Here is a 15,399-nt window from a genome sequence, read left to right as displayed (position 1 = left end):
AAGCTGTCCCCCCCCCCCCCCCCGGCACTGGGGCACACTGAAAAGTTGTGGATTTTTCACCTAATGGACAAAGCCAGCAAAGCATTTAACATGAAATGTTGATATTTCTTTCAGCATGTTTTATGAAGATTTTTGATTTTATGTTGGTAAAACATTGCCACCGTACTGAGACATCCGCGAGGGAGAAGATCCCACTGCTGATAGTATTACCGCCAGTGACAAGGAAAAGCACTTTATGAATGGGGCCATTATTTGGCCATTTGTGTAATGCAACATGTTTGTACTGAACCGATCATTACCTAGGGGCCTGGACACCTAAACCATAATTACCAAGGGGCCTGGACACCTAAACCATAATTACCAAGGGGCCTGGACACCTAAACCATAATTACCTAGGGGCCTGGACACTAGATTTTTGATTTTATGTTGGTAAAACATTGCCACCGTACTGAGACATCCGCGAGGGAGAAGATCCCACTGCTGATAGTATTACCGCCAGTGACAAGGAAAAGCACTTTATGAATGGGGCCATTATTTGGCCATTTGTGTAATGCAACATGTTTGTACTGAACCGATCATTACCTAGGGGCCTGGACACCTAAACCATAATTACCAAGGGGCCTGGACACCTAAACCATAATTACCAAGGGGCCTGGACACCTAAACCATAATTACCTAGGGGCCTGGACACCTGACCTTCCATTAACCATTGGCCCCCCTGGGGTATCGCGCACACGGCCATACTCCAAAAAGCAAAACAGACAGAGATGAGTTGTTGGTTCTGTTTTTGTCTAGAGGTTTGGATGGCGCCAGTAGAGTACAAACCATTGTAGCTGTAGTTACTAAACAAATCACAGACTTACTCTTGATAAGAGGCATCACAGCCCACCGAGCTGACACATGGTGACTCGGATCTGTTGTTGGTACCTATATGGTGAATATTGACATAGTTGTAGCTCCCCCTGCCATAGTGAACACTATTCGCACAATGTGCCAAATTCCACTTTCTAAACCCGCAACATTCTTAGCTGCGCCTGTAGATAATCGCGGCACATAGATCGGCCGTACACGGCCTGGACATCGTAAACCGGCAGAGCGCGCGGGCCATGCTGTGATCTGTTGTAGATGCGAACGGCACTCTGTGTGAACACAGCGCAGACGGCCTCATCACTCATGTTGTGTGTGTCAGTAAATGGCAATAAACCACTGTAACCTTTTGCATTGTGTCTAATAAAACGTGTTGTGCTCTCTGCGGTTCTTCTCATTGTTATTTTATATAATTTAGTGTACCGGCTTTAGGAGGACAATGTCATCAATGTTACACACTTTGTATGTACCATGTACACAGTTCAGCATGGAGCCAGAACACGGAGAATGTATATTTCTGTGTCATGTTCAATGTCTGTCTGTCTGTCTTACTGCCCCTGGACAGAATCCTCCCACAATGCGTTAGGGTGCCCACACACCTTACGATAATCACGGGAAATCCCGCGATCGTACGATTATCGTAAGGTGTGTGGAAGCCGTGCGACCTCTACTACTGTACGGTGGCACGACTTTAAACTTACGAACATATTCGAAAACCCGTCGAGAATCGTACGACGTTCGGCGGGTGTGTAGCATGTTCGTAAGATAAAAGCCGGGCGGGCCGGTGTGCGCAAGCACACACTGCCCCTTCGGCATTGCGGTCATCGGAAGCCCGCCCCTCAGGCGGGTGGGGCTTGTGAGCATCGCAAGTACGATCTGCCTGTCCAAGATAGGCAGATCGTACGTTTTTTTAAAGTACCTTACAACCATGGTTGTAAGGTGTGTGCCCGGCCTTATATAGAATAGAACGTTTGCCGGATCTCCGATTTGGTAGAAATCGGTCCGTTTAGAAAAGGTTTTTTTTTTGTTCAGCAGAATCTTCCCCTATATATCCCAGCAGTGTGTGTGCTCCATATAAATGGTGATTTCCTTGATTATCACACCATGTGGAAAGCTTAGGCATTGGAGAGAGAAGCTCCCGGGGTATCTCCAGATCATAACAAGATGGCGTATTGAAGCTACATAAGACAAAGGAGGCATTATCTCTCCTATTATTCCATCTTCCGTGTCTCATCCCACCAGTCTCGCAGTAACGTGGCAATGTTTATTACCAATGTAATCCCCTCTGTCTTGTGTCCAATGTGTTTTTGTTTTCTCTTTTCCAACGGAGCCTGTTGAGATATCAACATGAAGATCTGATGGTATAAATGGAGGATTCATATTGATATCTGAAGGTTCCAGAGAGCAGAATATAAATGTCAGAAGATTATGATGGATGAGTGAGTGTGTGTGTAGAGACCTGCTAAGATCTTGTTATTTGGCCTCTCTAACATGTTAGAATCAAGGTGCACATTTATATGGTGGCTTCCATAGTGGCATGTACACCCCCCCAATCCAGCCTCCACCCTCCCTGCACTGCCCTGAGTAACTGTGTCTATTTCTGATTGATCTCAGCTATCTGAGCAGTGTTGACGTCATGAGCTCCTTCGTCCAATAGGTAAGGGTGATCCATGTCTGGAGGGGGAAGAGGCAAGTGTGGGGTGGGCTCCTGGTGGGTGGGTAAAACATGGGCCTTCCATTCCCTCTGTTTATTAATCCCAATGTCTGCTTTAAAGGGGAACAGAGCCCAGAATAAGACAACGTGTTCATCATACCAATGGGTTTATCACTTCTAGTATATGAAGAACACTCTTGTGCATGGCACTTTATAAAGAACTACAGCTTCACCCATCACGCAAATCTCTGAGCTCACTAGCATTAGGCCTGGCACAGCTTTACCTAGCTGTCAAGTTTCTGTAATGACATCAGAGTGTGGCCTGGTGCCGCTTTAAGTCTCCCACAAATTTCTGAGGCCACTAGATTCAGGACCATCACTTACTCACTTCCTTGTGCACAACACCAGACCCCATTCATTCATCTCCTGAACAGTCACAACATCTGTTAGGATAGACAGGTCTTCACACCTTCCCCCACAAATGGAAATCACACACGCTAAAAGAAGCAGGTCTGTCTATGTGAGTGTTTGGGGACGAGCACATAGACCTCATTTTATATGCAGGTTGTAGCATTCAATAAAGAGGTTGTCACCTCATAATTCCTGAGATCTTTAATAGGCCACCATGGCCTGGGAGGGTCTAGTAACGACAGCAGGGGGGGGCTTTGAAGTGTATTACCAGAATTTCTAAGGTCTCCACCGGGCCATCGTAACCAGGGAGTGTCCAGTATAACATCGTAGTGTCCAGTACAGACAGGATAATGAGGCTTGTTCTCAGAATTCCTCAGACCATCAGACTGCCATACCCTGGCAGTGCCCAGTATGCTGGAATCCCTGAGGTCTCCACTGGGCCCCCATACTATAGGAGTGTCCAGTATAGACATTATTGGCAGGTGAGGCCTGCTCATAGAATTCCACTAGGCCCCATTACCATTGGAGTGTCCAGTATAGACAACATAGGGCGGTTAGGCCTACTCTGAGAATTTCTGTGGCCTCCACCTGGCTATCATATTCTGAGAGTGTCCAGTATAGACAGGATAGTGAGGTAAGATCTACTCCCTGAATTCCTCAGATTTCCACCAGGTCACCATACCCCAGGAGTTTCCATTATAGACAAGATAGGGAGGGTAAACCTACACCCAGAATTTCTGAGTTCTCACAAGGCCACCATACCATAGAAGAGTGCAGTGTAGACCGGATAGAAGGTGAGGCTTTCTCCTAGAATTCCTGAGGTCTCCACAAGGCCCTATACCATGGGATTGTCCAGTATAGACAAAGATAGGGAGGTGAGACCTACTCCCAGAATTTCTGAGGTCCCCACCAGGTCTCTATACCCTGGAAATGTCCAGCATAGACAGAATAATAAAGTGAATCCTACACCCAGAATTCCTCAGATCTCCACCAGGCCACCATAGCGCAGGCACTTCCAGTATAGACAGGTTAGGGGTAGATTAAACCTATGCCCAGAATTCCTGAGGTCTCCAAAAGGTCATCATACTCTCAAAGTGTCCAATAGAAACAGGAAATGGAGATGAGGTCTAATCCCAGAATGAAAGTGTTAGCCTGTTGGCACATCAACATGAATATCTGCTGTATGCTGTATTTATGTTGATATCTGCTCTTCAAAAAAAGAACAGAGCTGGTAGCCTTTTAGGAACGTTCCAGAAATCAGTGTATAAATGTCGGAAGAATATATGTGACATAGACAGGATAGGGAGATGAGGCCTACCCTTAAGATTGCTGAGATCTCCACTAGGCCACCATACCATGTGTAATGACTAGGTGTATTTGTATGGATCTCAGCTGCGGAGTTGCTAACTCAGGAGGATTCTGGTTTAGGGTACGGCTTCAGGGTCGAGCTCCAGGCGTCACTCTCAATCTTTAGCGGAGAGTTTGGAGCTCTACCATCATGTGCCGCTAAGGGTGGTTCTCTTTTAGTAGGTACAATACACGTGTTGCCCCAGGTTATTTCAGCATACCAGGGTAGCACGGTGTAGTTAAAGTTGCAGAGTAGTAAATAATAAGTGTCTTCCTCTTTAAGAGGTATCAATCAACAAATAATAAACGTTTTCTCAGTAAGAAGTGGCAATCAGAGATGCAGTAACACTTCCCCTTTAACTGCTGAGACTCAGGTTTAAATCAGGAAGTCCATACAGCATGCATGCAAAGTCTATACAATTGCTGGTTTTGAGAGAGGGTAACTGGACAAGCTGTTCCAGAATACCCAATACTTGCACTTTGGATGTTTAAAGCAGAGGGGGTCCGTCAGGCTCTCACTTCTCCGGTTCGGTTCCCAGGTGTCAGCTGGCGTTCACATGTAATAGTGGAACGCCATACTGACATTGCTTCCGTCCTTTTAAGGGAAGACGGATGGGCGGAGCTACTCTAGTTAGAAGCCCGATGCGTTCCACGCTGGAACGCATCGACGGTTTTACTTCCCCCTTGTGGCTTGCGTTCCACTGTGGAGCGCAGCCGCTCTCGTTACACCATGGGATTGTCTAGTATATACCAGAGAGAGAGAAGTGAGGCCACCATTTCCTGGCAGCGTCCAGTCCAGAAAGGATAAAGATATGAGGTCTTCTCCTGGAATTCCTAAGGTTTCTACAAGCCTACTACTCCTATAATTCCCGAGCTTTCTTCCAGGCCACCATACCAGGGAAGTGTGTAATATTAACAGGATAAGGATGTGAGGCACACTCCTAGAGTTCCTGTGGTCTTTGCTAGGCCACCATTTTGTGGGAGTGACCATTGTAGGCAGGAGAGGGAGATAGTCTTCCAGCAGTCTTGAGATCTCTATCAGGCCACCATACCCCAAGTTTCCAGTATAGACAAGCTAGGGAGTTCAAGCCTACTCCTACTCTATGTAAGATCTGTATAGGTCCACCATACACTGGAGTTACCAGAATAGGGAGGTGAGGCCTTCTCCAAGAATTCCTGAGGTCTCCACCAGGCCACCATACCCTGGGAGTAACCAGTATAGACAGGACACAAGGTTAATTGTTGTCAGTACTGGCAGGTATGGGCAAGACATCTTAATTCTTTACTATTAGACAAATCAGAATGAGACATATGGAAGTTGTTTGAGCCAAACCCGATTTCCACACTCGGGAAGAAGAATGCTGTGATGTGCTGTGACTCCTTGACACCACTGATTCCAGTTGATGGGAAACTCTAGAACAGGGGTGCCCATTAGGTAGATCGCGATCTAACAGTAGATCGCAAAGCGAAAACTGGTAGATCCCGATCGGCTCACGGACCTGCGTCCTGTCCTCCCGGGGTGCTCGTGCGGCTGAATGTGTCAGACGCCGCAGATGGGAAGGAGAGATGAGAGGAGACTTGGGAAACTGCTGCAGTGGATGTAAGAAAAGAAAGGCAGGAGAGAGACAGCAGAGAGAGAGAGAGAAGAGACAGCAGATAGAAACAGGGGAGAAAGAGAGGAGAGAGCACGAGGAGAGAGAGAAGAGAGGGCCGGTTGACTTCAATGCGCAGCCTACGTTGGTAGATCTCATTGAGCTCGTCATTTGAAAAGTAGACCTCCAGACGAAAAATTGTGGGCGCCCCTGTTCTAGAAGGTTTCTTTGTTGCTCCAACTTACGTTGTAGCAAACAGATCCCTTAGTGAAATGATATATCTTCCCTCCAAGGGAGTAACAATGCCATGCAGTGACATAGAAACATTGACTTTTACACGCTCGCCTTTACATGTATGATGTCCATTGTCATATTAGCAAATTGTAAATATTTGACACATAATTATAACACAACACATAGACGGTCCTGTCCCTTCCCAGCTTCTATTGTTTGTACCTCCTCAGGTCAGTGCCTCATAAATTTGGGTTGTGCACATGAGATGGTTTCTCACTCTTGGTGTAGGATGTGATGTAAGAGAGCCTGGCACATGGCTGGCCCTGGGAATGGGTTTTTTTTTTCTCAAGGGTGCCAGGTTCCCCTTTAAAGGAGACCTCTGCAACTCCTGTGCATGACAAAGCTTTGTCCCAATGCTGTGACTGTAGCAACCTCTCCCTCCGTCTTCCTCCCTTCCTGTCATGGTGAGACCCTCATCCAATGAGCCATCCTGGCAATACTCGCTGGTGCTTTCAAAGTGACATTTTCCTTCCTCACAGCCTGTAGTGAAGTTCCTCCTCTCTGTGTGTCTGTCAGCGTAGTCACTGCAGTCTCGTCCTTCAATAACAAACTTCTATAGTATGTCTTCCCTCAGTGTCCCCGCTTGTCCCTCAGAGTGTCTGTTGAGTTCTGCAATGGTCTCGTATCCCTTTATGGCAATATGAAAGAACAGATGATTGACAGCTGAGGAGGAAGTACTTGTATCCTGCCCGGATGGTGGACACATACCTCCCTCCTGCTGGTTGCTGGGCCTTCTCTTGCCAGAAACGGCTATCAAGTTGTGGTTTGTGGTTGTCTTGTACGTGTTTTCGGTCTGCTGTTGATGTCTGTCTTTTTTCATGGAACTCCGACAGATCGGTACATAACATCTTGTCCTAGCAGCAGACAGAGCTTGTGGACCGATGAAAGTAGTCACTCGCACTCCATGATATTAAAGTCAATGCTGTTTATTGACTGAGATCACACACATCTCCTTAGCCACGTTTCGAGACCACGCGGTCCCGTCCTCAGGCAAACTCTGTTTGCCTGAGGACGGGACCGCATGGTCTCGAAACGTAGCGAGTGACTACTTTCATCTATCTACATTTCACGGAGGCATCCGTTGTCACTACCGCACCCACCCAGTTGGATTTGGGTTTTTCTCCGGTCAGGAGTGCGATGGGACAGGAGGATTAAGAGCTTGTGGACCATCTCATCATTGTAGAGAGATCAGAGTAAACCCAGATTTTCTTTGTAACCTCTGTTACCCTGTTTCCCCCGAAAATAAGACCTATCCAGAAAATAAGACCTAGATGTGACCATTCCCAGGGCCAGTGGTGGCATAAGGGGGAACTTGAAGAGCCGCGGGAGAGAATGTGCCAATGAAGCCGGCGCTAGAGGAAGCGAGGCGACACCGGAGGGAGCAGAGCCGCATAAGCCGACGCCTCCTCTATAGCCCCGCCTCCTGTCACAGGCGGAGTGATACCAAATACACTCCGCCTGAGAGGAATCCATAGTGAAAGCTTCCCCCATTCTGGCCAGCGATTGGTTAGCAAATTGTGTCTTATTTTCGGGGAAACACGGTAGTGGCAGAATGGTGGAACGCCGTTCCTGAGTCCTAGAGGTGGTGCATTCTGCCAAGCATTTCACAATTAAATATGTCCGCTCACCTCCGTAGAACTTTCCAGCAGCAATTCTGCGTTCTACCAGTTTGAAGTTAGAAGGGAAGCCATGGGAGCACGCAGGAAGCCATGGGAGCACGCAGGACGCCATGGGAGCACGCAGGAAGCCATGGGAGCACGCAGGAAGCCATGGGAGCACGCAGGAAGCCATGGGAGCACGCAGGGAGCCATGAGAGCACGCAGGAAGCCATGGGAGCACGCAGGACGCCATGGGAGCACGCAGGAAGCCATGGGAGCACGCAGGAAGCCATGGGAGCACGCAGGACGCCATGGGAGCACGCAGGACGCCATGGGAGCACGCAGGAAGCCATGGGAGCACGCAGGAAGCCATGGAAGCACGCAGGAAGCCATGGGAGCACGCAGGTTGTGGGGTGTTTCTGGTTCCTCTCTTGCTACAACTATACCGTATTCTACCGAAATAGATCAGGAACATCAGTGAGAAGGTAAAGTGTCCTTCTCTGACCAGACCAGGTGCCCTGCCACGTGTGGAAGGAGTCCATTCTGAGTGCAGGCTCCAGAATATGTGTAATGACAGCGCTGTTCTATAAATTGAGGTTTTTATTGAGTGCAGTTCACATCAGAAATAACACTCTCTTCCATCCAGAGCTGAAACCCACATCAAATATTCATTCATCACATTCAGAGATTTTCAGGGCAAAGCAGTTGCTGTAGTTTTATGACTTACGCTAATGACTAGTACATGGCAGGACTGTCTGTATGTATGTTCTGTGACCTCAGCAAGCACGGACCCTCTAATGCACCCCCCCTCCCCCGAACCTTACTCTCCACCATTGTCAGGGGTCTGGGTGGAGTACAGGAGCTTAGACAAGGCTCACCATCATCAGGAGAGGGCAGATCATCTCCTTTTGGAGACAGTGTAGAAAATAGTAAGTCCCTCTGCACTCCTCACAGCGCTCCCGGCCCAAGTACTTGTAGTGGTGCTCGCAGTGACAATCACGGATGGCGCCGTGCAACAAACAGTGGAAAGCGGAAATCATCAGCACTCAGTAAATATCTTTAATGTCCATTTAATCGGACCAATCAAACACTCTGATATGTCTGGGCTTTACATTGTCCCGAACGCCCTGATGAAGGGATCCTGTGCGGTCCCGAAACATCGCCATTTTGTACATGACAATTGACGATTGGTCCGATTTAAATGGACATCAAAGATAATTACTGAGTGCTGATGATTTCCACTTTTGGAGACAGGAACATTTTGTAGCACGCTCTTCCTTCAGCTGAAATCGGGCTGCCTGTAGCTTAGACATATCAGAGTGTTTGATTGTGGGCAAGAAGTGTCCCCATGTGCAGATGGTGGCAATCTGCTGCTTAAAGGAGAACTATGGGGGTTAAGTCTTTTCCCCATAGCTCTCCTTAGGGTAACGGGAGGACACAAACTAGCGTCCTCCCGTCACCCTAGGCTCAGTATATAGGGAGCTGCAGCTCGCGGTATACTGAGACGCCGCAGCTCAAGCGGATCCCGACAATTATGTCGGGATCCGCTCTCGCGGTGTCCTGCCAGCCCATACAGAGAAACGGCCGGATAATTCACATTACAATGCCATATCCCATAGAAAACCTGCACAGTGGGGCAAAACTGGTACGTGGGGGGGGTTCTCTGGTGTTGCTTTGGGTCCATGATATATGAGCCGTGTCCTAAAGTTAACATTTCATGTTGTAGGTAGCATGTTTAGCACACTTTCCACACACATATGGTCCTTTGGTGCTCATACTGTTATAACAGACCCAAGGCTGCCTCTCCTGTACAGTGGTCTCCCCATTGGTAGAATGATTAGTCCGGGAAGTTCACATTACAAAATATCTATACTCAAAGCTTGTCCTCATCATTTTTGATAAAAGTAGCATTACTATGCATGTTGTAGTTCATCAGGTGAGGATCTGCACCTGATTGGCTAACACAATCCCCTAAGACCTCGGTTCTCAACTGGTGGGTCGTGACCCCGTGTTCAGTGGGTCGCCGCATGCCTTCCACTTTTCTAGATGAGGCTCCACAGCCTCCCCTTGGAGCAGCATTGTCAGTTCTCGGGCCAAGCAGCCATTCAAACTATGCTGCCCGGGGCCGAGTGTCAGCTTGAGGTGGGGTGAGATGGGGCCATGGCCCCGAGGGAGCCCCATCCATACATGCGTTGCTTGCAGCTCCCTCGCTTGCCCTCTAGAGGTGCCTGGACCGGAGTGACGTCACATTCTGGCTCCCAGCACCTCTACAGGGCACGCAAGGGAGCTGCACAAGCAATGCCCATATGGATGGAGCTCCATCACAGCACAGCAGCCGACACTGGACCGCAGGCTGAGGATCCACTCCAGTTCTCATAAGATAGGGAGACCGGGTGGATCTGTACCGCAATGCCGTGCGTTCCATTGCGGAGCAACTTGGGTCACGACTTAATGGCCCAGGACAAATGTGGGTCCTGAGGTTACACAAACCGCTGCCCTAAAACGTAGATACAAACATTTGGAATGAGTTGTCCGACGTAATGATCTCGGATGAGTCGTCCACGTACCCCGTCCACGCTGTCATTACACAGATTCTGTGACCAGCAGACCAGATCCCTCTCTGGAACCGAAAACCTCTTTAACGTTCCATTCACCGTATCATTGTATTAGTGTCACCTCTGCTGTTCAGTGTGCAGGAGCCCAGTTATAAAGATTGGCTAAATCATTTGTTTGTTTTGTTGTTATCTCATTGGGCACCACGCACCATTTCCAATGTATAAACGTTTCATTTGAATGAGCAATGGTGAGATGAAACGTAAGAATATTACAAAGTAAAGCAGATTGGTGAGGTAAAAGGACGAAACACAATCGGTCCTGAGCTACGACCCACATCACCTGGGACAAAAGATGAAATATTTTTGACATTTTATAAATGGACCCCCCGCAGGCTCCCGGTCATTAGAGATCAGGGGTAGCAAACCTCCGGCCCTCCAGCTGTGGTGGAACTACAAATCCCATGATGCATCTCTCTCCGGGAGTCATGTCTGTGGCTGTGAGAATCTTGCAATGCCTCATGGGATTTGTGGTTGCACCCCCAGCTGGAGGGCCCGGAGGTTTGCTACCCCTGGACTAGATGGATGACAATATTACACAGTGATCTGTAAGGCCCCGTTCCCACTGCGCGATATGCAAATTATATACTCACTGCCGCAAGCAGTGATTTCAGCTAATAGTCTGGAATCATTCAAGAGGCTTTTGGACGATTTCCTGAGAAACGGTAATATACAGGGGTACAGGTAATATACAGGGGTACAGGTAATATACAGGGGTACAGGTAATATACAGGGGTACAGGTAGCATACAGGGGTACAGGTAATATACAGGGGTACAGGTAATATACAGGGGTACAGGTAATATACAGGGGTACAAGTACTCCTAATAACGAGATGACGCGAGGATCTTTACACCCACACACACACACAATGGGTTGGACTTGATGGACATATGTCTTTATTCAACCTCAAATACTATGTAACTATGTAACAAATCGCGCCTTTTTTTGCGCGATTTGCATATTGCGCGACATCGCGAGATTTGCAGCGCGATATCGCGTTCAAGCTTGCATTGAGCAAGCTTGAATCGCGGCTAAATCCGCTCCAAAAAGGGTCCTGCTGTAGCGACACACGACCCGCGACAGCAGGGCCCTTTGCCCCATTGAAATGCATTGGAGCGCGATATCGCGCGGTAAGTTGCCGCGATATCGCGGGAATTACCGCACGATAAATCGCTCAATGTGAACGGGGCTTTAGAGGGCAGAGAAATAACCTCCACATGTCCATCCAATGAAATCACACAATATATTTGTTAGTGATGCACCGATACCGATCAGTATCGGTGCCGATACCGAGTATTTGGGCTGGTACTCGTACTCGCCCAAATGCTCCGATGCCTAGCACGAGTACTTCCTGTATCAGGAAGCCGGGCAGCACGTCATTACACGGCGCCCGGTTTCCTTATTGGCCGGGAAACGGCTCCCTGCTCTCTCGTCACTTGTGATGAGAGAGCATGGAGCCGACTTCCCGGCCAATCAGGAAGCCGGGTATCGTGTAATGACGCTCTGCCTGGCTTCCCGATTGGTCAGGAAGCTAGCAAATCCGGAAGCCGTGTAATGACGCAGCGCCGGCATTCTGATTGGCCGGAAAGGCGGCGTCATGCTCCCTCGTCATCTCATGAATCATAATATTAAGAAACTGACCTTAAATCATTCGTTTGTATTGCTTTAGAAAAAATGTGACCTGTCTCTTTAAGAAAAAGTATCGGTATCGGCGAGTACTTGAGCAAAAGTATCGGTACTCGGTCGTAAAAAAAAAGTGGTATCGGTGCATCCCTAATATTTATGATGTGTGGTATGAAGCAGTGTGATTGGCTGCAGAGTGTGAGAAGATCCCCCTTCCCCCTCCCTTGGAGTTACACCACACTTAGGGCTCGTTGGCACCATGTCCGTTGAGCCGCGTTCTTCTGCACACGTATGGTGTGAACCACTTCCAGTTGTGTTCCGTGTGGCCTGTTCACGCCATACACGTGCAGTGGTGTGCAGGAGAACCCAGCTCAATGGATATGGTGTGAAGAAGACCTTATTGTCTTATTACATAAAGCGTAGAGCGGTAATTCAGAGCTACCAATCAAAACGTCATCCTTCTCTAAGCGCGCTTCAGAAGGCTGAAATCTGATCGGTTGCCATGGGTTACTGGGATTGTCTGGTCATCTTTGGAGTTGGCAGCTTTCTATACTGGCAGTGCCTACTGTCCGGTAGATGGCCCTTGTGTTTGAATGGACCTCTTGGAAGCTGATGATGAAAGGGTGCGCACTGCAGGACGCCATTGTATTAGCAGGATGTCATATAGCTGAGGAGGGCCTCCGTCCGGCTGATCACTCCCTGTGCGCTTCATACGAACACGCAGACATGCGCTTAGATGGGGTGAAGGTGTCTTCTAGAGGCTCTTCAACTCCCAGATTGCCATAGCAGAGAGGTGAAGGGTCAGATTGTTCCCTCTGTGACTCTGACCGTTCTCTTCTCCCCCTCCAGGCTCGGGTTAGCTGCTGTACCTGAGAGGTCTGAAGTCATAGATGACCGCATCCATAAGCCCAAAAAATCTAGCAAGGGCAGATCAAAGTCCAGGAAGCACTCTGGTAAGAACGGCTGAATCTAGTGATGTCTGTATAATCTGCTGCGCATAAAAACAACGTAGTGAAGTCTCTTTCTGGTCCAGCATTTCTCAACCTTTTTCCAGTCACGGCCGCCTTGGTATGCAAAACCTTGAGGCGCCCCAGGCTAAAATGTAAAAAAAAAGACGTGTGGCCTTCATAGGAGACTCGTATCCGAGATGAGGGGGGTCTTGTATGGTTTTTAAGAGGAAACCCCATGCAAAAACACAACAAAAGTGGGGTTCATCCCTTCAAATCAGGACCCCCCTTTATAGTAAGAACCCCCTCCTCATCAGAGCCCCCCCTTGCTTTCACAGAATTCCCCCTTTACATTAGGAGCCCCCTTCACATTTGAGTCTCGCCCTTTTACCTCAGACTCTCTCTCCTTCACATTGGGGGCCCAGTTTACATTAGGAGTTCCATCCTTCACTGAGCCCTCGTTCACACCTGAACGTTTTGTAGCGGGTTCTACGCTCGACGAACGCTCTACAAAACGCTCAAAAATATAAATCCCATTGTATTCAATGGTCTGGTTGCCACCTCGGCGTATTTCCGCCCGTCCCTAACGCGCTACAAAACAGCCCACGCCTGAAAAGGTACAGGTACTACTTTGGGCCGTTTTGTTGCGCGTTTCCATTGGGATACAGCCAAGTAGCCTTCGGAAACGCGCGTTTGTCGCGCGACTTTTTCCCCGCGGATCGCGGTAAAAAAAGCGTGACGGTCGCGCGACAGACGCGCATATGCAATACGCCTAGGTGTGAACGAGACCTTAAGGAGGCCCCTTTGGTATCAGAGTCCACCCTTCACGTCCTACCATCAGGAGCTGAAGCTACGGTAGCATAGCAGAGGGCAGGAGGTAGAGCAGGCCTGGATGGAGGAGAACCTCCGTCCTTTGGGTTCCGTCCTCTCTGGATGCTTCGTTTCCATGTTGTTGTTGGCCAGGCCCACCTCCACTATGGAAAGGCATGGCGCTAGGAGAACATTTCCAGGCACTCTGGTTGAGAAAAGCTGTTCTAGTCCTTCTATCCATTTCAGGTCCTTCTCCGATGGTCATGTGATCTAGCCCACCACCTCCTGCTCTCCTCATTTCTCTGTGACGCGGCGTAGAAATGTCTCCGTGTACGGGAGTTAATGCTCACTGTCTTCTCTCCACCAGATGGATCCACCTCGCAGGTCCACCAGCCGGCCACAGCCATGTATACTGACACTCGCTGCATCCGTAGGAAGAAGCGTCCGGCTCGACAAGACCCCCTGTCTCGCCTGTCCGCTCTGAGGGATGAGCTTTGCCACCGTTCGCTGTCTGACGACCGGGCTGCCATACTGACCAGCACCGAGCCCGACGATTCCAGCGGCCACGCCACCCTTCTGTGACCATCACAAGAGAGAGGCCTGTATTATGGCCCCTTTCTGTCTCTTGGTGCTGACACTGCACTGCAGCAAGTTGTGCGTTCATTCCTACCTCACCAACCCTGTGCGCGCACGCGGAGGAGAGACTAAGCCTCACATGTTGGAGACATGTACAGTGTTAAGATGGCTGCCGGTGGGGGGGGGGACACACATGCTGGTCACAGCTTGGCACTTTGTATGACCGCAGCACACGTGGCAGCTCTGAGAACAAAGCCACGTCTCACGGCCCGACCCGGCCCGATGGTGTTTTCTATGTGAACCGTAGCAGAGAGTCGTGCTGTGTGTCTAGCCAGGGCCGCTGCGTGTCTACATGAAACATGCCATGGCGTGCGTGTCTGTGTATACATGCGTTTGGACATACGTGTACCCGCTAATGGGTTTTGCCTCGACTACGCAGTACATAGAGAGAATATTTAGACATATATGATATATTTTATTGTGTAGGGACTAGACTGATTAGTTGTTTGTATTATCGGGGACGCACATCACTGAAGCTGCTGAATGACCTCCATCTTGTTTGTACTTCCTGTTCATGTGTTCACTCGTTCTTCTTATTTATTTAATTTATTTGTCTCTCTCCGGACACCATACCCCCCCCGCAGTCCGGGCCAGCCTTGACTGAGGGGGATCTTCTCTCTGGGGGGTTCACATGTTCTGGTGCTGTTTGGGGAATTTCGGGGGTTTTTCGTTTTTAAAGGAAACCTGCCGTGAGAAAACCATTGCTGAGGTCAATCTGAAAAATGTCGGTCGCCTATCTTGTCATCCTGCTCCTCTGACTTTAACACTTTCCGACTCCCCCCCCCCAAAGAAGTCCGCGTGTGAAGAAAATCAAAGAGAGGTCCTCATCCGCATCCTCCTTCCAAGTATTGAAGCCAGAGGGTCAGTATAACAGCCATCAGCCAGGCTTTTGTCACGACAGGTCCCCTTTAAGCACATGAAGAAGTAGTACACGCCATTCTGTTACTTCTTTTGTTGCTGTTTTTGTTTTTTTCTTGAAGGCTTTTTTATGATGTGACGGCGATAA

The 15,399-nt window shown here is 48.9% G+C and overlaps 1 protein-coding gene across 1 annotated transcript in view; it reads left to right on the top strand.

Moving 5' to 3' along the window:
• Positions 1 to 14,378, top strand: part of IGSF9B (immunoglobulin superfamily member 9B) — a 77,850-nt gene extending 63,472 nt beyond the window's left edge. The window contains 2 exon segments of the mRNA XM_018567115.1: positions 12,850 to 12,953; positions 14,125 to 14,378. Coding sequence (XP_018422617.1) covers positions 12,850 to 12,953; positions 14,125 to 14,339 — 319 coding nt within the window. The 3' untranslated portion in view covers positions 14,340 to 14,378.
• Positions 14,379 to 15,399: the final 1,021 nt, after the last annotated feature.

Source organism: Nanorana parkeri, unplaced genomic scaffold, assembly GCF_000935625.1.
Source record: "Nanorana parkeri isolate BGI_ZX_2015 unplaced genomic scaffold, ASM93562v1 scaffold1009, whole genome shotgun sequence".
Classification (NCBI taxonomy): Eukaryota; Metazoa; Chordata; class Amphibia; order Anura; family Dicroglossidae; genus Nanorana; species Nanorana parkeri.
This window is presented reverse-complemented; position numbering and strand designations above follow the sequence as displayed.